The 23,414-nt window shown below is 46.6% G+C and overlaps 1 protein-coding gene across 1 annotated transcript in view; it reads left to right on the top strand.

Annotated features, from left to right (window-relative positions):
• The first annotated feature begins 3,070 nt into the window (after positions 1-3,070).
• Positions 3,071-23,414, top strand: part of LOC134068603 (putative methyltransferase NSUN7) — a 33,119-nt gene continuing 12,775 nt past the window's right edge. The window contains exons 1-8 of the mRNA XM_062524289.1: positions 3,071-3,475; positions 9,081-9,139; positions 13,199-13,335; positions 14,434-14,586; positions 17,795-17,978; positions 21,211-21,481; positions 22,260-22,403; positions 23,246-23,347. Of these exons, the coding sequence (XP_062380273.1) occupies positions 3,124-3,475; positions 9,081-9,139; positions 13,199-13,335; positions 14,434-14,586; positions 17,795-17,978; positions 21,211-21,481; positions 22,260-22,403; positions 23,246-23,347 (1,402 nt within the window). The 5' untranslated portion in view covers positions 3,071-3,123. The remainder of the gene's footprint in view (positions 3,476-9,080; positions 9,140-13,198; positions 13,336-14,433; positions 14,587-17,794; positions 17,979-21,210; positions 21,482-22,259; positions 22,404-23,245; positions 23,348-23,414) is intronic.

Here is a 23,414-nt window from a genome sequence, read left to right as displayed (position 1 = left end):
CTACAGTAGTTTCACATTCAGTCAACTTCTCTTAAGTGGTGACATTTGATCCCCATCTCTGCCATACAGATTATGTCATGGATTATGCAAAAACAAGTGGTCTGATTTTTAAGAACCTTGGGGGGAAAGTGTTGCATCTGGCAAAGAAGAGCCCATTGCATTTTGGAGCTGTTCCATGGGGCAACATGACAAATTCCAAGTTTCACTTCCGCAAACGTTGCAAGATATGGATTGCATTTGGCCTTGGTGTCCTTCTAGTTGTTTAAAAGTAAGCAATGTAGAATTCAGGCATGGGGGGCACTAAGCTCTTTACCAAAGGCAGACAAATAGGCTGCAACTCCTCATGTGCTCTGGCAGCAGACTCCTCACAAATCCGCCTCTGGTCTGATTTAAATTCACACCAGGTGAGGGTTATATATGCACTTTAGAGTATGCTGCTATTTGTGGGCCTTGCAGGCAAGTCATCCCGATAGAGAGATACACACTGCCCTCGGCAGTGACAAGATGGTCTGGGCACCGTTGTAAAGTGCGGCCGTGTATGAAATTGAGTGGCTTCACGAGTGACCTTAAGTCAGCGTGACTGAAATTGTTGGACCACTTATTTACTTTACCTGAGTACCATCTCTTCCCTGTCACAGTGTGGGAGAACCTGCCATTTTGCCATGACCGAGGGTCAAATCCTGCACAGTATAAGACAAGCCATCTATAATCATCTTCCTAGGGGTATTGTCTCAACTGGGATGTGTGTGTGGATATATATTTCTATGGATGTGTTTTTTTTGTATCAGCAAAATACAGAGTGTGTAAAATGTTTTAAGGGTTAACACTACTTGTCGTCGTGCAAGTATCCCATCAGTATGGAAAAGTCCTCTGTGGGCTGTAATCAGTTACACTGGCAGGTAGTGGCAGAGTAATAATTTGCACCGAGGATGGGGGGGTGAAATTACCCAAAGCCTTTCCCACCTGACACTATGGTCAAACTGAAGAGTGAAATCACATGGAGCCTGTGCTAAAAATGCTTTCAGTGAGAAAGGGTGTATTTGTTGGGATAATAAGTGAAGGCTACAGAGTAGGCTATTTAGGACTAGTTGACAATCAAGTTCTCATAATGAAGGATTGATGACAATGAAGTTAGTAGGCTATAGCCTAGGCCAGGCTACCCAGTAGACTAGACTTGACAAAAAATAAAGGTAGCCTGACTGAAAGTAGAATTTAAAGATGTGCTTGCTAAGGTAGGCCTACCTACAGTGTTGCCTGCTGAAGCTTAGCCTACATGTCTCAGGTTAGCTTATCACTTTATTTATTCACCTTTTTAGTGTTCAATCTTAAATCTAAAATTCAGAATTAATTTGGATTCGAGGGCTACGCAATGGTCTAGGCTGCTACTGTAGAATGTTGCAGCATCCCAAATAATTCACGACAGCCTTGGAGACACTTCTAAAAATGGCGTAACCGTATAGAAAATCACCTACCAAAAGAGTAATTTAAACGCCCTTGTCTCAAATCGCTGATTTTTTTTGCAAAAACATGTCCAACAAAATTCATGACAGAGGTAGCCTACTATCTAATTTGCATATAGTTACCATGGTGACCGTGGCTTCGTCCCAATGAAATAGATGTTATGATTAGTTGTAGCAAACTTTCTGGAAAGGTAATTTAGCAGAAGCATTTTGCAAGATTGTAACATTACTGGGCACTGACCTGTGTAATTTATATAGTCTGACATTATACGCTACACATGATTTTTCTCACGGTCGTTGGCTGAGAAGTGATTTTTCACAGTGCCCGCCCAAGGTAAGCCTGGGGTTGCAGTGCTTTAAAATGACAAGTTTAAGTTAGCTGAACATGCAAGTTTGACAGTTAACGTCAGATACGATATCAATGAGACAACTTAGCTTTTATTATGTAGTTGATGACTTGATGATGAAATGTATTTTTCGATTGACAAAAAAATCTTAACGGATGTTTAAGATTCACGATCTACGACTAATGGAAATTAAGCAAAGAAGCGGGTCTGCGGGAGTTTTTCACTGAAGACGCCTTGCAGTGGTGAACGTTGGGTAAGCTGCCTGCCTGTCACGTTAACGTTACTGGAATCCCTTAACCAAACGTAATAGCCTATTCATACTGTATATAAGAAAATGTACTTTTATTCAGAAATGAGACTAACTAGCCTATTGCAAATACTATATTTGTAGCAGCTACTGATTTCAGGCAAAGTTACTTGATAAAGTTTCAAGTGTTGTTGTCCTAGCCTACTTACTTGCTACAGTATACGACTTACAATTTCCTGCTAGCTAGGTTAGACTATACATTCGTTGTTAACTTAATATTTGGCAATATTTTGTATCAAGTGTTTACACTTAAACCATGACTTAACGTAATGTCAATTTGCCAAGAAACTGAAGAACTGTAACAGACTAGCATACGTGATAGGTGGGCACGTCACGTGCTCTCACTGATTTTGCTTTATTTCATTCAGTCTCAACATCTAGGCTACTTCAACAAAAATATATAACCTGTATCAGTGTTTGCACTCTGTGCGGTCTGCTCTAACGTCTTTTTTTATTTATTTTAGTGAACAATGAATAAAGTGACCAAGAGAGTGGAGTTCATGTCTGATGTCGAATAATGTCCATGGGTTGGAATGTGTAACTTGGCACATCTAGTCCTCTTATGATGATGTTTTACTGGATCACTAGCTTCTGTTTGCATAGTGTCTAATCTAGAATGCTTAACTGGATGTCTATGTTGCAGTAGCTGTAAAGTTATTACAATGCAAAGGAAAACAATAAGCTTTTGGAAGGCAATAACTATAGTAGACTACCCAGTGCCATATAGCCCTAATAAGGTTTTAACCTGTATGCAGTTTTCAAAACTGTTTCAAATATGCTTGGTGACATGATTAGATTTTTTTTTCTCAGCAAGACTCTTATTGGCCTCTGTTGCACCTTTAATTACAGTCATGAGCATTCATCCATTAAACCAAGTTCTCTGTGAAGTTAACTTCTGGCTGTGCATGGCATTTAACCCCAGCAATGTCTGACTTTTTTGTTTTCGGCTAGTGCTCGGGCACAAAGACCAAGCTGTCCATCACCAGGGGCTGATTGGAGCGTGAGGAAGATGGTGAAACAGGATACTCCCCGCCGCACCCTATCCAGGAGTTCCAAACGGAACTCTCAGATCTCCAGCCTGAAGGACCTGACTCTGTTGGACAGGACCAAGTCAGAGTCCAAAGCGGACGCTGCCCCGGGCGCCCTCCCGGTGTTTCCCCCAGACGGAGAGGTGGGCTGGAGGGGCTTTCCTGACCGGGTGTACGTCCTTGCCGCTGCCATCTTCCAGAACACCCACGTGGTGAAGTCCGCGGCCCACCGCCTCATCAGCTTTGGCAAGAAGACCAGCGGCCCCATGCCCGAGGCCAAAGACAATGTGACGCAGCGCTGTGCCTATGAGCTCGCCTTCAACGCCCTCAAATGTAAGCCAAAACTGTGTGTGTGTGTGTGTGTGTGTGTGTGTGCATACGTGCATACATGCATATGTATTTGCATTGGGACTCTTTTATTTTTGTCATAGAAGTCAAGCACCCAAAAAATTGCATCCCCCTCCACTCTGTATTCAAATGATGAACGATTTAGAGGGGGAAAAAACAAATAGCGAACGGATGGCTATCTGAAAATAAATGAGAATAGACGGCTCTGGGGAACCGAACGGAGGGGTTTGAATTGAATTGAAGACGGCTGAAAAAAGACAAGGCATGCGGGAGGAGGAGAGGAGGAGAGGAGGAGAGGAGGAGAGGGGCCAGCTGCAGGGCCACAAATCAGCTGAGCCCGTAATCACTTATCTGAGGGGCCAGAAACGGTTTGGGTGCTCCGATTCACAGGAGGGTGGTCGCCCAGGCGATAAGAGGTTATTAGATGATGTCAGCAGGAGGCAGGAGGGGCCGTTGGCAGGGGACAGTGTTTGTGGGTTTGGACAGGTGAAAGTGTGTGTGTGTGTGTGTGTGCAGGGGGGGTTGATTGATTGCTCTCTCCCTATGTGAGGGGCACATGTACTGTAGGACAAGCGAGGACAGCAAGTGAGTTTGCGCTATCTGTCAGTGTCACTGTGCTGGATTAACAGTAAGCCTACGTTTCCCATGATACCTTGCTTGGTTTGCTGACACTCTCAGTATTCTCTGTACAGCCCCCTCTATACAGACTCAGCCTACTGAAAACCTCTGAGAACGTGATTGTTTTTCAGGAAAAAGATTATCAGTGTTATTTTTCAGGTAACTCATATTAGTCAGAGCCAGAGATGCACTCCCTGGTACAAATCCACTACTGACGAACAAACTGGAGAGTGTAATGAAAGTTTAATTGCATTGATCCGTATTGTGAAATGAACAAACAACTATGAATAGACTAGAATTGATCCTGGCCTGATTTTCTCTCATCGCTGGTTGTTAGGTGTGTGTGTGTGTGTATGTGTGTGTGTGTGTGTGTGTGTGTGCGCGCTTGTGTGTGTGTGTGTGTATGTATGTCTAGTGTGTGTTCGGTGTGAGGCCCACAGATGTAGATGACATGACACACCAGGGAGGGAGATTCTTAATCCCCCTATATCTGCAAGTGGCCAGTCCGTGGGTTGGATCAATATGTCTGACACACGCAAGCATACCACACACACACACACACACACACACGCACGCACACACACACAAACACACACTGACTTCGGTCAAATACCCTGCAGGCGAATGACAATGATCCAAAATCGAATTGAGGTAGATTGTGAAAAAAAACGCTTAAGTGGCAAAAACAAGGCTGGGTGAAAATGGCAGAGTATTTGTATGGATTATCTGATTATTCCCCTTATCTGTCCTGTGCCACAGGAGCACACTCATAGGTGGGCTTGAGGGGGCGATGCAGATGCTGATGAGGAAGTGTTTGCACACATGCCTTTAACCCTCAAAATGAAAAACCATAAATCTCCCTTCAGAAACCTCTGTTTACCCTTATTGTTTCACCCTGTCAACAATCTTTCAGTCTTTTCCTCTCTCTCTTTCCCTCAGTCTCTTGCGTTCTCGCCATCCCTGCCTCATTTCTACTTACTTCACTCTTTTTTAGCACCCTGTCTTATTCCCTGTTCATCCATCCCATCTTGCTCTGCTTTTTTGGCAGCTTTACCAATTTTCAGTGTTTGTATTCTCTGCTCCCCCTTCCACCTCCTTGTCTCTCTCTTGTTTCTCTCTCTCTCTCTCTCTCTCTCTCTCTCAGTGTCTCTCTCATTTTGTCTTCATGAGATCTTGCTACCCCATGCATTTCTCCATTCTCCATTTCTGTGTGTTCCCTGTTCTCCATCAGTTTTCCTCACTCTCTCCTCTCCTCTTTTTCTCCCCTCTTTTTTCTCCTCTTATTGTCCTTGACCCTTACTGCCCTTTTGATTCCTGCAGGCAGCATTTACAGCCCCGTGTGGCCTTGGCATTGTGCGTCTCCCTCTCCACCTCTCGCACCATCACACCATCATAGAATATGTTGGGCCTTTTCCCCCCTCTTTTGCTCCACACACACACACACACACACACACACACACACACACATGCACACACACACACACACATGCACACACACACACACACACACAAACGCACACACACACACACACACACACACACACACACGTGTGCACACACACACACACTGACACACACACACATACACACACACACTCCGACACACACACACACACACGGGCCTCCCTATTCCAACATTAGGTAGAATTACTCAATGTAAATGAGTCCAGGTGTGAAACGTGGAGGGCACCAACTCTTCTGGCAGGGATGACCTTGCAGGCAGGGCAATGGCGTCCCCAGGGGGGTGATACCCCCCCCCCCCCCCCTTCCCCCCTCCCCACACACTCCCCGCTTCATCTCTTGGCAGCAAAGGGCCCGGCCTAATGATCATTCGGCAGGTAATTCTCATGCCGCCCGGCGCGCGCAATCAATTTGTAAGCATTGATACACTTGCGGGGGGAATTGGAAATGCTTAACGGGGCCTTGCGATCTGATCGCAGGATCGGAGCACTGCATCAGAGAGGTTAGGGGCGAGAACAACTGAACTCGTGACCGACGGGGCTTTTCCTGTGAAGAGAGAGAGATGGAAAAAAAAGAGAGAACACAAATGAGGAAAGGAGGGGGGAAAAAAACAGAAAAAAGACATCAAGGTGGTTTATCACCATGTTGCCCTTGAGGTAGACTAATGGCCGCTTTTGGCCGAAACACTTCAGTAAATATCAAGCCTGTGTTGCAGGATAATGTGTAAGCCATCCACCGCCGGCCTGATTAAAACCCGTCGCCAAGTGGGGACGTCTCCTCGGCGGTGACCTCATCCGATGATGGATGTGTAATTGGGAGGAGAGAAGGCAGAGCACACAGACCGATAAAACGGAGAAATAGGAGCTCAGTGAAATGTATTCATCTGTCAGCGTTTTTTCTTTCTCTCTCCTCCTCTCCTCCCCTCCCCTCCCCTCCCTCGCTCATTCTCTCGCTCTCCTGCGCTTTTGTTTCTCAGTGGTCATCTATCATGGGCCATTGTGTGGGAGCAGGACCTGGGCCAGGGCTGAGGACATCACCACCAAGTCCTGCTCTCTGCCTCGGAGAAAAGGCCAGAGTGTGTGCCCGGCCTCTGACTGAGATTGAGACTGTGTGTGGGTCTGTGTGTGTGTGTACACTTGTGTGTTGTTTTTCCCACTGTTTTGTGTTATTTCTCCAACCATTTTGAAAAGGAAAGCAGAAGGACCCTGCGAAAAAATGCGAGGCGCATAAGTGGGGTAGAGAGAGCTAGATATATAGATAGAGATGGGGGGGGCATTGAATAGGGGAAAAGAGCTGAGAGCATCCTGTGGTGATTTTGATAAATCCCTCTCCAGGTGTGTTGATCGTTACAGATGAGTGAGGTTCAATCGCTCATCCATTAGCGTGGCCAGACATCGTGTTTTTTGCCCCCTCTGTCATAAAAATATGCTGAGGAGGTGTGAAGAACGTCCTCCATAAACTTGATCAATTCTTTGCTCTCTCTAACGCTCTCTCTCTCTCTCTCTCTCTCTCTCTCTCTCTCTCTCCCTTCCTTCGTTTTTACTCCACGTTTACCTCTCGCTCTACCTGAGCGGGCTGGCTGTGCGCCAGGGCCCCATGGGATTTCATGGAGGAGAAACCAAATGACCGTGTGCAGTGATGCTGAGAGCGTTTGTCCGACCCCCCCCCCCACTCCTCACCCCACCCAAAGTCCAGACGACGCACCGACTCCGTAATGCAATCGCGACCAGTTCTACCTCAGCAATTATAAAGCTAATAATGACCACAGTGTTAGCGTTAATGACTCTGAGCAGTCTGGCTGGATAGCAAAGCCCAGCTCCATCTATCATTAATGCTAGGCAGTGTGTGTGTGTGTGCGTGTGTGTGTGTGTGTGTGGGGGGGGGGTTGCTCCTCACACCCACGTTGAAAGGTGGTCCTCTGTGAGGTTATGTCGTATCCTTGTATTTTGTTTATGTATAGTGATATAAACAAGGGTTACCAAGGCTAAAGGAGGCACTTTCGCACACTACAGTTTACCTGTGATGTTGTCATGGAAATGTTGTGATGTTATGATGACCATAGGAACCACTCTGTAGTCATCCGCCTGTGATGGACAAGCGGAGAGATCCCGTGTGTCAGTCAAGATTATGGCCTAATCTGCTCAGTTCAGACACCAAGGTTTTTGGATGGCCTTCAATCTCTCTCTAACACACACACACACACGCACACACACACACACACACACACACACACACACACACACACATGCACGCACACACACACTCACACACACAAGCGCACTCCCTAACCTACCGGTACACACATTTCATTTTGCCATTTGCAGAGAGACCCAATTCCATATTTTTGCTAGAGTAGACACAAGCTGCAAATATGTGTGCATCTGAATATTGGCTGAAGGCACCCTCCTTAATGCCGAATATTGAGTGAATTCCCTGGACAAACATCTTGGCAGGTCTGAGGGATTGGCATCCTTAAATCCTACCTAGATAAAATGGATTTTGCACTTTCTTTTTTTTCTGACATTCTACTTTTTTTTTTACCCTCACCTCCTTCAATGTTCATACATAAAAATTCAGTTTTCTGTGCAGAGTGTTTGAGTTGGTGTTAGGCTCTTGAGGGAACCTGCTGTTCTGGCACACAGATGTTCTCTTTATGATAGCTGCCCAGAGGAAATCTGATTCCAAGGTTGAGGTTTTTGATGCAGTGAAATGCACTGCAATCTTCTGTCCGTGTGTAGTATATCAGATTGGATAGCTATTCGAAACCGGTATGCAGAAATAGTTTTTGATTTATGCCCACACATTCTGCCTTGGTGGATCCCTGTGTTTGTACATTGTGAATGCTAGTCTATACCGCCTCATGAAATATCAGCCACATCATAAAATGAGGCGTGTTTAAAATTGATTAACATTTCATAGTGTCCGGCCAGAGTTTAGTGGATGTTGAAGTGCTGTAATTAAGATTCTCTTCCTGCATAGAACTCCTCCTTCATAAAGGATTACCTGCGCCGCCTTCAAAAGTGTCCCCCATAATCCCGACTCCCATTATTCTATATGGATTAAATTTCTGATTAATTCGCCTTCATTAAAGGGCCTGGCCCTGGCGGGCTCGGCTGAGGCATGTGCTTTAGATGAACCTGTCTGGGTTTCTCTGGCCATATAATTGAATGTAGTGATTTCTGTGATAAGAGTAATTATTTCCATGAAAGCAGAGTGATTGGAATTTTATCTAAAGGTGTTCCACAGGGGCCACCGTCCGCCTGCCCACCCCGCCCTCTGTCCTAACCCAACCCAACCCCTCCACACACACACACACACACACACACACACACACACAGACACACACGGTCAGGATGACTATCCGTTGCCTGACCTTTGACCCCAGAGTTATGAGGAGCCCACATTAGAGACGGTTGAGGTCACGGGGACCTCCGTCTAATAAGATTTACCTTTCGCACGGTGTCATGATGAGGCCGGAACTTAACTGCCTTGTTTCTCTCCACCCCCGTAGATCAAGAGCTGCTGGAGGACATCATGATTGACAGCTGCTTTTACCTCTCTCAGCCAATGGTGAGTGCCAAGCCAACCCGACGGCCAGTAGTAATGCGCTCAGAGTGAGCTTTGTCAAACGAAATTGGACTTTCCATCCTACAAAAGATATGCACAGAAATACTTAATCAGATTTACGGTGTTTTTCAATTGCATCAAATATCCCTGTAGCTTGACTGGCTCAACCAGAGGCTCAGACCTCAAGGTTGTAGGAACGCTGCGCACATACAAATGAAACCCGAATTTCTGGTCAGCACTGTAACTTTGTGCAAAAGTGTATGATAAATGTGAGAAAAGTTATTTTTACCCCCTACATTTAATTTAATTCAGTTGCAGTGGTATTAGATAGCAACATACTAATAGCATGTACCGAGTGTGGTGAGCACAATTAACAACCCCGGCATCACACTGCTCGACGCTGAGCGGGAGGCGAGCGCCTCGAGTCAGCGGGGATGGTGGGTAGCAGCGAAGTTAATCACAAACCCCACATTGTAATTTACTGTCCTGCAGGAATCAAGCCTCATCCATCATTAGCGATTCTGCCCGTGTTTTTTGGCTAACGCTACCTCCACAGCAGCAGCAGCAGCACCTGAACGTCCACTTAAACAGCGCTGGACGTTGAAGGTGGAAAGCAGAATGAGTTTAGGTTTTAAATGCTTTGTGCGTCACTGACAGCCAGTGGATGGTGTTAATTAGGACGTGGGTATGCCAGGCGCCATCCTGTACCCTCTGTGTTTGGCCTTGTGTGTGTGTGTGTGTGTGTCTGTGTGTGTGTGTGTGTGTGTGTGTGTGCGCGCACCCGTGTGTGTGTGTGTATGTGTGTGTGTGCGTGCCTGTGTCCCCTCGGTTTAATCACCTGACAGCACAGGCCCCGGGTCGGTGTGGGAGCGGCTGGCCTTAGTGCGGACGGAATGTAAACACAGGCGTTGCCATTGTTGACTGCAGGTCCTCTGAGCAGTAGCCTTGAACTCCCACTAAAGTGCCTGTGCTGCATGTTTCTCTACAGCACTGTGCCCAGGCAACTTTTAATGCCGAGGCATTTGGCATCTTTTAAATTTAGGTGCTTTGGGTTAAGTATTAATGAATTAAAAATCTAACAATTGCTTCTATTTGCATCATTTTAATTGGTTTTAAACGCTTTCCTCATTAACTCGTATTAGACATTAGGGACATTAAAGATATAATTCACGGTAATGTATTGCTGATATTCTGGCAGAGTAGAGATGCATGTAGCATTCTTAAACAGGAGGACTACCAAAGGCACAAGTCTGTGCAAGCATGCATACAACACACACACACACACACACACACACACACACACACGCACACACACACAGTGTCCCCACACAAGCATGCACTGTAGAGGCATGCAGAGTCTGGACACACAGAAACACACTCCTGTGTGCATGCACACAATCACACACACACACACACACACACACACACACACACACACACTCACAGAGCGGGCGTAAAATATGGCCGCGGTGAAGGATGAATGGGCGCTGCGCTGGCGGCTTGGCAGGTCGTTATTCTGCATCCTGAGAGAGAGAGACCATAAACTCTAGACACAATGAACCGCTCTTTAGAACTCACTTTGCCCCTGCACCTCCACCCACGCCATCCATAAAGTTCAACCTTGATAAAGAGGAGAGAGGGAGAGAGAGAGAGAGAGAGAGAGAGAGAGAGAGAGAGAGAGAGAGAGAGAGAGAGAGAGAGAGAGAGAGAGAGAGAGAGAGAGAGAGAGAGAGAGAGAAGGAGAGAGAGGAAGCAAGAGATAGAGGATATAAGAGAAAAAATGTAATAGAAAAGGACAGTGGAGGGAGGAAGGGATGGAGGGAGGGAGGGTGGGAGGGAGGGCGAGAAGGTTAGCGACCGACCTGGGGAGGTAGGGTGTTGGAAAAGACGACTCGCTTGTAAAACAAAGGCCTTCGCTGAGTGGAACATGTGTGAAGTAAATTGGGGCTTCAATCTCAGTCAAGCAGAAAATGAGAATTAGGACCAAAAAAAAACCAGCCCTCTCCTGACAGCACGACAGAGAAACATGCATGTGTGGCCTGCCGACATGTCAATTAACATGCTGAGACGCACAATCGACGCCCGAGCGCTCTTAACTTCAAATCCGCGTAAGCGCTTGACCCCATGGGCTGTCCCCATGGTAACCCTTCCCTTCCCGAGCAACACGCGGCGGCAGGGGGCGATCCGGTTTCCTCGGACACCATCCCACATGGGATGCTGTTGCCGGGCGACGGCGAGGGGAAAAGAACTTCGGGGCCCCAGGTTCCAACCTTGGCAGAGGACGAAAAGAAAAAAAAAACAGAGGGAAAAGGGAGATGGGGGAGAGGAGGGAAGGAGAGGAAAGGGATCCTTCCACTCTCCTCAGCGCATAATCCGGAATCACTCCCGGTTTCCGTGTGGGAAAAATGGAGGGGAAAGAGACATGCCCCACCGTGCCCATAGACGGCCATTTTCCATCAGCGTGCTGCATCAGCTAGCATTAGACCTGTGGTGATGGCATGGAGGTGTGTGTGTACTGAGCAGCACCATCTGCTTGCAATGCCCCCCCTCCTCTACCCTTCTCTCTCTCTCTCTCTCTCTCTTTCTCTCTCTCTCTCTTTCTCTCTCTCCTGTCTCTCTCTGTCTTTCTCTCTCTGTCTCTGTCTCTCTCCTCTCTCTATCTCTCTCTCTCTGAGTCTCTCTCTCTCTCTCTCTCGGTCTGTCTATCTGGAGAAGTGGCAGCCATGTCTGAGCAGGAGGGAGGCGGGTCGGTGGGGAGGAGAGGGAAGTTGGGAGTCGGCGGTCGCAGACATTAACGCCCTCCTCCTGAGTTTAATTAAGAGAGAGTATGTGGGTCGTGGCAGGATGCCTTCCAAATGAATATGTGTGTGTGTGTGTGTGTGTGTGTGTGTGTGTGTGTTTGTCTAGTTGTTAGTGCTTTTTTCATGTTTGTGTGTGTGTGTGCCTTTTTATCAGGATGTATGTTATTGCAGTGCTGGTTCACATATCTGTGTGCATTTGTGAGACCGAGATTTTTTTTTTTATTTGTGTGTATCTGCGTTCATATGTGCACACCCATAGCTGTGTGTGTTTGTGTGTTTGAGAGAGAGAGTGTTTAACAGTGTATGTGTCTGTATTTGTTTGTTAACACGCCGTGCTTATGTGTGTGTTGATGCTTGTGTGTTTGAGAGAAAAAACACTGCTCGTGTGTGTGTGTGTGTGTGTGTGTGTGTGTGTGTGTGTGTGTGTGTGTGTGTGTGTGTGTGTGTGTGTGTGTGTGTGTGTGTTTGTGTGTGTGTGTTGACGTGCATGTCAATGGGCTCGTGTGTATGTGTTAGCTGGCGCGCATGGGCGTTGCCGTGCGCACGCGTGTGTGCCGAGGCTATATCGTGCATCGGAAAGAGCTACGTCTCCCTCCCCGCTGACAGATTTGCCATCCATCAGCCTGGCACTTGATCAATACAGCACAACACATGATCACCCATGCACCGCTTCCTGATGTCTCACTCCGTCAGCTGATGAGGGCGTTCTAACAGATGGCGCTCGATGATCATTAGCCCTGGAAGGCCTGCGATATAACAAAGACTGATACAGATGTTATGACATTAGATTATTACAATGTTATTGGAGGAAGATCTATTCATTATGGATATTGATAATGCTTTGCGGGGTGGACAAATCTATGGCTGTGACATTGTTGTTTTGCTATTTTTCTCTCTCCTTTCTCTCGTTCTGTCTTTCTGTTTCTCTGTGTCTTTCTGTCTCTCCTGTTCACTCTCGTTCTGTCTTGTACACCTGGGTATTCGTACCCTTGTCACCTCTTCTGCACCACTCCCCATCACCTCTCATCTCTCACTCCTCGTCACCTCTCTGCACTATCGCCTTTCACTCTTCCTCCTCCTCCATTTCTCTCTTATCACACCCTTCCTTCATGTCATTTTTCTCTCTTTCTATCTGCCCATCACGTTTTCTCTCTCCTCTCTCTCTCTCTCTCTCTCTCTCTCTTTCTCTCTCTCTCTCTATTTTTCTCTCCCTTCTCTCCCCCATCTCTCTCTCTCTCTCTCTCTCTCTCTCTCTCTCTAGCCTGATGACTTGATGAGTCTGGTGGCGGTCATGCTCTATGACTTCCAGGACAGGAAGTTCCTTCCCCGCGAGTGTCCAGCCAATCAGAGGGAAGAGCCCAAGGCGGAGGTCAGGGAGGTGGAGAAGTGCCTGCTCAAGTAAGTGTAGCGTATTCCTGACCGTCGCTGTGCACTACGCCACAGCCAATAGGAAGGACCTTGTATTATGGGATGTGTTGCTATTGCAAAAGAAAATGGGCCCAAAGGGGCTTTTTAAAGTGAATACATTTTTCACCTCATGGGAGTTATTTATGTTGGGTCTGACCAAAGCCTGGGAGAACATCTAAGATAACATCTAGGCTTTGTTCAAGGAAGGAGAAGCCATTTTCATGGCTGGGCACGAATCACATTGATCAAAGAGTGTGGTCTTACATGTAATCAAGGCATGATCAAAAGTCTCTTATAGCTTATGTGTTTCAGTGAGAACATGTGAAGCATTTCTTTTCTTCTCCCTTGAAGAGCCCTTGTGGAAAAACATTCAGTGCAACTTCTAACTCAGCTTTCATACTGTCCATCCCATTATGGCATCAGCACCAAACACACCCACAGCCATGTTAGTACAGTATACTGTAGTGCAGAAGTACAGTATACTGTAGTGCAGAAGTAGATCAAGTGCCTGAAGCCATCCTGAACAGACGGTGTCAGGAGTAGAGTTTATTTGGCTTCTTAAACTTGGGTCTGTGCTTTTGACTGACAGAAACAGAGAGGCGGTCAGTGTTGTAAGGGTCCATTTCATCTGTCAGACCAATGCGGTATTTGCACTAAGCTTGTAGGATATACTGATGTCCAGCAATGGGAAGGATGACAGTGGAGTTGATAGGGTAATGCAGCTGTCAGCAAAAAAAAGCAGACATAAAGCTCTCTCGGAGAGGAGATGAGAAATACACTTGTCAGACCCTTTCTTCGGTAGCCAAAACCTTCTGAGCCTTGAAACATCCCGCACAAAAATTCTAGAAATGCATTTTTTTTTTTAGGGCAGAGTGTCTTCGGGGATCCCAATTGAGAGGAGGAGCTGGAGAGAGAAAAGGGGGGGTTAGTGAGGGCATATGAAAAATAAATGACAACAGATGGACAGAGGGAGTGTGTTTAGTCCTCGGGTCATGTGAACATTTGTGTGTGTGTGTGTGTGTGTGTGTGTGTGTGTGTGTGTGTGTGTGTGTGTGTGTTTGTCGAGTAATGTTTGCTCGTCTCCTGCAGGTTTAAGACAAAGCTGGCGGCCTCGCTGGCGCGCTGCAGGATCAAACACGACCTGCTGACCATCGACTGCATCCTGCCCGACAGCGTCAGGAGGAGGCAGGAGAAGGCCGGCAGCCAGCCCCTCTACGCCTGGGTCAACACGCTCAAGACAAGGTGCTCTGACTCAGCTAGTATCACACTCATAGCTGACTGACTCGCCTATTATTACAGTTACTGTCAAACCTAGCTGAAACCGATTCAGTCATTAACAGAATCGGCTGAACAGACACACAGATACAGTACTGTATGTGCGCACAACCTACACACCCCACACACGCATAGATTCAGTCACACACAAACAAAGTTGGAATGTGTACTGTTATGCATCATCCTCAGGTGGCTATGCAGGGGCGAACAAAAACCCACCACTGACCCAAATTCTAAATAAATAATAATAGCACCTTTAGAATATACCCAACCAGTGGGATCTATCACATGGAGACCATACCGGAACAAGAAAAGAGACACGACGTCAAATCAAAACGACAAGATGAATTCCCAGGCTGAAAAAGACCAGCCAGCAGTCCCACCGGAAGTCTCTCTCAAGCGCTCCACAAATAGGCACCAACATGAGTGTGCTGTCACTTGCTATGCACATCGGCGCTGCATTTTTTAACCGGCAAGCGTTGGATAAGCAATGGATTTTATTGAATGGTGCCGACAGAACAGAGCTGAATGGTAATCCACATGGCAGCGGTGGCAGCAAAGCGCCACGCTGGTGAGTGGAGTTGTATTGAAGATAATGATAATGAAATCTAATATAATGGCAGGTCGGTGGTGCCCTATGTGCAGAGCTTGTCAAGAACAGGATTATGATTATTCTCAATGATTAACTCCTGATCAGTGACCTGGCCAGGTGCTCCTAATCAAGGTCATCACAAAGCAGCGCACCAGAGCAGAGGTAGAGAGAACGGGAGGGGAGCAGGGACAAACAGCGCTGGGAGCACACTCAACACAGGAAACACACAGAGCCGTAACACTATACACACACACTAGATACGCAACAGTGGGCTTGCTCAAACTCCATCGCACATTTGCAAACATGCACAAAAAGTGCCCCTTCCTAACATGCATGCACACACACACACACACACACACACACACACACACTCACTGGTGTGTGTTCACACACAAATGAAGAGCATTGCTGCCCCATTCTGCCAGTGGAGGCACACTCAATCTCACGGACACAAATGATGGTCCACGCATACTCCCTCACACAGATAGCCATCAGTGGTGGGCAAGGTACTGTAGCACAGCAGGATATTATCAGACTGCTCTGTGATACAGACCATGTGATCAAGAACCTGTGTGTGTGTGTGTGTGTGTGTGTGTGTGTGTGTGTGTGTGTGTGTGTGTGTGTGTGTGTGTGTGTGTGTGTGTGTGTGTGTGTGTGTGTGTGAGCTGCAGAGGTTAAGCCCAGGTTCACAGCCATTCCCGCTCACTGCCCATGACCATTTCAGACCATTGGTGTGAAAAGCACCTTTTTCCCCCCCTCTGGACCCCACAGCTGCTGCTCACTTAACTCTTTACTGGGCGGAAATGAATTGTATTCCCCTGCCTGGCTGCCCTTTGTTCCTCTCTGTGTGTGTGTGTGTGAGTGTGTGTGTGTGTGTGTGTGTGTGTGTGTGAGCCTGAGAACAAACTAAAGCCAAGCTAAGCTTAGTTAGTCTTCTGTCACTGATTGTATCATGCTTTATGGTGGTGTGTTTGTATGTGTTGAGTTGTGGGCTGCATGTGTTCTGCTCTGTGTGTGTGTGTGTGTGTGTGTGTGCATGTCTGTGGGAGAGTAAGGGAGAGTCTGTGTGTGTGTGTATGTGTGTGAGACAGGGTGTATGTCAGCGATAGTTTATTGTTCAGATGTCCTGCTGACATCCCATTAAGCCCGTTCTCTCCTGTTTAACCTCTATAGCTGTGTGATCTGCCTTGTTTTACACCAGCTGGATGTGTAGTTTAGTGCATGGCTGGACTGTGTGTGTGCATGTTTGTGTATGTGTGTGTGTGTGTAGATGTGTGTGTGTGTGCGTACGCTCTCCTGCCCCGTTTGAAACTGCAGACAGGCGGGCTGGTGGGGCAGTAAATCGCCGGCGCTGAGCTCTGGACAGATCCAATCAGCGCGGCAGCAGGACTCCCTCCTCGCTGGAGTGCACCCTGGAGGTCACCGCTGCCTCCACACAGGGGCCAGAGGAGACCGGCCTCAGCCCCAGCCAAAGCCCACTCACCATCCTCCACCTCTCTCGCCTCTTTACCTCAAACAGCAGACCTGGGATCAGTTTGTATCCCCCAGCTGCCCATAGAGGAAGTAAAGAAGGTGTATTTAAAAAACAGACTCCAGACCTCCTTGAGGAGGAGCATCTTTCCTGGATCATGGGGCTGCCGTGTAGTTGGTGCTGGTTGAAACCTTAGAGCATGGATGTTTCCAGTTATGCAACCATAAATATTTCATTTGTGAAATATTGGGTTCAGTGGCATGTCCTTGTGAAACAGATTATAAAAGAACACTTGATAATGTAATGTGCGTGTGTGCCGTACATTTAAAATCGTAAAACCATTATGACATGCCAGCAGTGTCATAAAGAAGCTTATGGACGGAATGGAGCGTCTCCTGGGTCTGTCACGGTTCCTATAGGATCAGATGCTGACTCTGCTGCTTTACATCCTTATGGTCACATATACCTTAATCCCTGCATATCCATGGATCATATTATATGTTCCTCCTCCAGTTCATTTGTTTTAAGATATTCATGTGTGACAAAATTTCGTTTCAGTTTTTTTTTTCCGTCAAGGTATTCGGGCGAGTCGAGCGTTATTCACTTTTGACTTATGGCGACACTTTTACGTCGGGAGAGTTAAGGGTGTGTATGTGTGTATGTGTGTGTGTGTGTGTGTGTGTGTGGGATGTGAGGCGTTTAAAAATAGCCTGGGAAGCCCCGCTGTCAGCGTTGGCCTATCTATCAGTCTCTCTATCTCTCTCTGGCGCGCTCGCTGTCACGGAAACGGGCGGAGGGTCGGAGCCGAAGAGCCGCTCGTCAGGTCAGTCCTCCAGGGGCCACTGAGGGAAACCTTGGAGGAGGAACTGCTGAGATGGTGCGGATTGATTATTGTGAGAAACCGCAAACAGCACGGCTCAAATCCCCCGTTATAACCTCCCCACCCTTTCTCCTCACACACACACGCACACACGCACGCACGCACGCACGCACGCACACACACACACACACACACACACACACACACACACACACACACACACACACACACACACACACACACACCCCCTGCTCCTCACCTCCACCCACCTCCTCTCCTCTCTCCTCTCCAGCCTGTCCGAGGTGCTGGACGCGCTGAAGAGGGAGGGCTTTGCGCAGGTGAAATCGCCCGGGCAGCTGGACGGCCAGACCTTCTGTCAGGACCCGCACTGCCAGGACCTGCTGGCGTTCCCCCCGCAGCAGAAGGCCGGGCCGCACCGGACCAAGCTGCTCGGCCAGCACAAGCTCATCGCGCAGGTACCGCTCAAAGGCCCCGCGGGCCAAGCTGTTTAAGTCATTATGCAGGTGCTCTCACTGTTGTCTCAGCCAATACAAACTCATTACTCAACCGCCGCGCTAACTTCTCAGCCAATAAAACGGTAACTCAGGTACTGCCCAAATTGTTAAGCCAATAGAAAATTAATCAAAGCCCTTAATGTAATCCTCCCTGTTTTCCCTTTTTTTTAACAGCTCGTCCGTATGAAGCTTATTGTTTTTCCCTTCTCGTTTAGCATTGACTGGCCTCTGACAGAGTCAGTTAAAGCCTCTTGTTAGTGCTGAAAAATTGATGCGCTTGCCTGACAATGCGGAGAGAGATAAATGCACGAGGCACAGGGTCTCAAAAAAATGCCTCATCCAATATTTCTGAACACGTCTACAAACATCTCTGGAGAATGCTCCTTTGTTGGCAGGTTCAGAGGAGATCCAGTGTGAAAGGCATACCGATTGTATTTGTGAAACATTACAATAGTCTCCCGTAATTGAAAAGTCGTGAAGGCCATGGATGCCTCGAGGTCTTTGATGTGTAGAGATATGATGATGGAGTCACTGGCCTTGACACCGCCACTGTGCCTTGGACTTCAGAGACAGGGCGGAAAAAACAGCCTTGGTAATGGACGTGCGCTATGTGCTTTGATAGTGAATGAAATGTGTCCATTTTTGTGAGTGACAACAAGTGTATTAACAACAGGCGTAGATTTGAATGGGGTGATAAGTCGCAGTCCCTAGTGCTGTAATATTCACACACTCTGTCTGAGCACACTAAGACTCGCCAATCGCGATGCAAAGCAAAGCGTCTGAATTTGATTACTGGGCTCAATTCAATTAAGCATTCAGAACCACTTTCTAACTTAATCATCTCTATCTCATACTGTCTACCTCTCTCTCTCTCTCTCTCTCTCTCTCCCTCTCTCTCTCTCCCTCTCTGCACTCCCTCTCTCTGTCATTTTCCCCCCCACTTAGATTTTCCATTTTCTCCTGTGGATGAGAACGACCTTGTGGTCTTTGCCACATCAAAGACATTTACACTGAGCCCAAATTAAGCTCAAATGAAAATCAAATTACAACTGGAAATATTGGTCACGGTGTAGTCCTTTAACCTCTGATATTAAAGGGTCACCCTCTCCTTGCCTTCCTTATCAGACTTCTGGGGGACAAAAGCCCCACCGTTGCACATGTACCTGGCACAGATCGATCTCAAAGCTGCGCGTGAGTCGAGAAGTTTAAGTTCAAGAAAGTTAAGCAAATCTTTTCTAGCATTTTTTTTTTATATATAGCAATTTACCCAAGTAGTCCTTAACACAGAGGTAAGAGTATTACGTGAAGTAATCTGGCCTCATGCATAAACATAGTTGGTCTTCAAAAGTTTTGACCCAGCGCTTTTCCATTGCTGCTCAGCAACTGATAAGGTGAGGCATTATGGGGTGCCAAGGACTTGTTCTGGATGCTCAGTGAGCTCCCATGCTGATTACCAATGTGTACCCCCCCCCCTGCACTTTCAAGCTAATTGCTCTGTTTCAGAAAGGCTATACTGTGAACCAGGCTTGTGCACAATTCCGAATTTTAGAAGTTGCCTCCATTCAATTCATGAGTTGGAATTTGAATTGAATTGGCCCCACCCCACAGGAAGTTGAATTTGAATTGGAATTGGAATGACAGGAAGTGGAATTCAATTCATGGCAATTCAAAACAAATTCACATGTCACATAACAGGAAGAATGTGTTGAATCTCACATACATTCAGTTCAGGGAAAATTACATTGGAAATGTAATTGATTACTGTTTTCAATTATAAATTGTGTGTTTGATGAGATCATATCTGACATTTTGTGAAACTTAATTGTTAAACACTGCAAAAAAGGGTGTCTAAAAACAAGATAAAAACACTAAATCTGAGGTAAAAGGTACTCAAAACAAGTGAAATTTTCTGTCCATGCAGCAAGATAATTTCACTTGACAAGATTTTGTGAATTAAGATAAATAAATAAAAATCTAGCAATAAGCATGTCTACAGAGGTATTTGGAAACTTAACATAAGCTGAAATTGCTGTTTTTAAGATTACTTATCAATATAATTTTTACATCCCCAAAATAAGTAAAATATACTTAATATAAGCATAAAATGCTGGTTGTAAAATGAGGTTACTTATATTTAAACAGCCTCAGATTATATTCTTTTTTTTTGGAAGAATATTTTCTGGACTTTTTGCCTTTATTCAGATAGGACAATGAAGATAGACAGGAAGCGGGTAGGTGAGTGAAAGAGTTGGGGAGAGATTCAGATATGACCGCAGGTGAGATTCGAACCGGGTCCCCGTGGGTAGTTGGACGAGTAGAAGGTACTAATGCTGTAATCTGTTGCGCCACAGTACCACAGCTTGTGACAATTCTAGATTACGTATATTTAAACTTGTTACATAAGTTGTTATAAGCATAAACTGCTGTTTTAAGACGATATCTTAAATCTTAAATGTCATCTTAAATTAAGTCAAATTTTCTTGTCACTTAATCTTAAAACAAGCTTTATTTTGATGAGAATTTGAGGGAGAGATGTAAAAGATCTCATTTTAACAGTATTTACCTCATTTTAAGATTTCATGCCTATTTGAGACAAAAAAAAGATGTGCTTGATTTAAGATAGTGTAAAGTTGAACACTTACGTAAAGTAAGAAATTCACGCTTCAAACAATATAAATGATCTAACACTTCTAATCTATTTTTTTTTATCTTGATAAGAATCAAATAATTTGCAGCGTACCCTTATATTATGTATATGAATTGATTTGAATTTCATTGAATTTCAATTCTACTTCCCTTAATTCAAATTCGAATTGTAATTCTGCATCCTGTTTTTGACCTCAATTCAAATTCAATTCAAACTCAAGAATTGAATTGGAATTTAGGAGTCATTCTCAATTCAATTCTGAATTTTGCACAAGCCTGCTGTGAACTACATAATGTGACACTTCCCCCCCCCCCTTTTTCAAGTCGTCTTGAAGCTCCGAGAGTTCATCAGAAGACATTTGCATTTGAGTCTACAGTGTAAATTAAGCTCAAGTGAGAGCCTTGATATTAAGTGCACAAAAGAAGTCATGGAAATGGCGAGTGCACTTAAGGGCTCACAGCGTTTCTTTAAGAGTAGATCAGGAAGTCCACTCTGTGTTAGTTGATGAAGCCTGTGTCCTGTCCTGTGTGGTCCTCTGCTTTGCAGGACAAGTCCTGCTGCGTGGGCCCGTGGCTGGCCGGGGGCCTGTTGGCGGCGGAGGGGGACGTCCTCATGGCCGGCGCCCCGTCCGTCCTGACGGTGGCCCACGTGGCGGCCGTCGTGGCCCTCGGGCCCCGGGGCCCTGGCCTCAGCAGCAGCAGCAGCAGCGGCAGTATCAGCTCCAGTGGGCCGTGCAGAGTGTACGTCTGCGGAGGAGACCTCCAGCCTGGACACAGAGAGGAGCTGCAGGAGAGCCTCAACAACATGGGCTGCAGGAGTGAGTGTGTGTGTGTGTGTATGTGTGTGTTTGTGTGTGTTTGTGTGTGCGTGTGTGTGTACAGTATGTGTGTGTTTGTGCGTGTGTGTGTGCGTGCGTGCGTGCGTGTGTGCGTGTGCGCGTGTGTGTGTATGCATTGGGTATTTATGCATGTGTATTAGGCGCGGATTACAAATCGAAAGAGACCTTACCTGATTAATTCATTTTCCTTAAGTTTTGCGTAGGGACTAGGGAGCATAGCTTGAGAATACTCTGTTTGACGCTAACTGTGTTGAACCCACTGACACCAGGGAGATGGCAGGACACTTCTCCTCTGTAGCCCAATAGGCAGTTTTTGGATTTGGAGCCTCTCTCAAGGGCACCTTGACAGTAGTTGGTGAGGAAGCACAGGGCTTTTCTCCGCTCCCCCCCCCCCCCCCAAAGGTTTTCCCCCAGCTGGTGTCCTCCCACAGCATCAGCTATTGCGGCAAACAGCTGCAGTTGAATTTGTGTTTCAGCAGAGCAAGTGACATGCATCTCTGTGCTGTGCTACGATCCGATTTGTGTGACTTTAGAAAGCATAGAATGATATATTAATGCCATAGCGACATCCTGAGCTTTTAACACTGAGCTGGGTAGACAGACTGACTCTCTCTTTGTGTGTGTGTGTGTGTGTGTGTGTGTGCGTGTGTGTGTTTGTATGTGTGTGTGTGCGCGTGTGTGTTTGTATGTGTGTGTGTGTGTGTGCGTGCGTGTGTGTGTGTGTGCGCGCGCGTGTGTGTGTGTGTGTGTTCATCAGATGTGAAGGTTCTCCCCGAGGCCTTCCAGGCTCTGGATGTGAGTGACTTGCGTGTGCAGAGGACCCAGCTCATCCTGCTGACGCCCCAGTGCTCGGTCTCTGCCGTGTGCAACCCTGTGGGCTACCTGCTGCAGGAGAACGGAGGTACAGTACAGTACAGTGCGCTACCCATTATGGAGCCCTGCTGGACACACCCCGTCATTTCACAACTGTTAGCCGCAGCATATGCATTGACTTAAAAACGCAGCTTATGCATTGACTTGCAAAATCTCTTCAGCTGTGAGGTTAATACACGGGGGGAGTTAATATGGTATTAATATGATTTTGTTTGTTTTTGCTTGCATAAGACACTGTTGTGCAGCTTATACACAATGCTGCTAATATACAGGAAATTACTTTACTGACAGTGTGGCTCTATAGTCTTGTATAAGCTTACAGTATTTGGGGTTTACTTTCAACACTTTATGAAAGTTGGTGAACTACTTTTTTTAGGACAAAATGGTCCTTGCTTTGTAAACTAGTTCTACTGTATAGCTTCTTCTCTGCCTTCAGTCTGAGTGGGCAACATGTCCACCAAGTTGCATGTGCTGTGAGATTTTTCACACAGATCTCCGTTTCTTGAGGTGTCCCAGGCCTGTCAATACAAAAGTTTAAGACGTTAAAGATGCCCCCACGGTGTAACACTGTAGTTGCCTGTCTTCTCTAGCTGTTGGCTGCACTCATATACTCATGACCTCGAGAAATAGAGATCTATGTGAAAAATCGCCCGAGTTTTCCCTTTAAACCCCTCCGGTACAAAGTCCCAGTTGAATTCATACTCGTAACAGTGTCAGGGTCTGGGCATAACGGCACGTACTATTCCACATGTGCTGTGCTGAGCAAGATCTGCAGCGGTGCACAATTCTCTGCTGAGCTGAAGGGGGAGCGTTGCAGCCTTGACTGGGCTCTGCCTGAGACGAGTGTGCGCTCTCTCTCTCTCTCTCCAGACACGGAGCTCCTCCAAGACCTATCCCAAGGTTCCATCGGCCAAGCTAAGATCGATGCCCTGGTGGCCCGGCAGAGTAAGGACTTGAAGCACGCCCTCAGATGTAAGTATGCCATACCGCCCTACACACACATAAACAGTACACTGTAGGATCACACACACACACACAC

The sequence above is a fragment of the Sardina pilchardus genome, chromosome 21 (assembly GCF_963854185.1).
Source record: "Sardina pilchardus chromosome 21, fSarPil1.1, whole genome shotgun sequence".
Classification (NCBI taxonomy): Eukaryota; Metazoa; Chordata; class Actinopteri; order Clupeiformes; family Clupeidae; genus Sardina; species Sardina pilchardus.
This window is presented reverse-complemented; position numbering and strand designations above follow the sequence as displayed.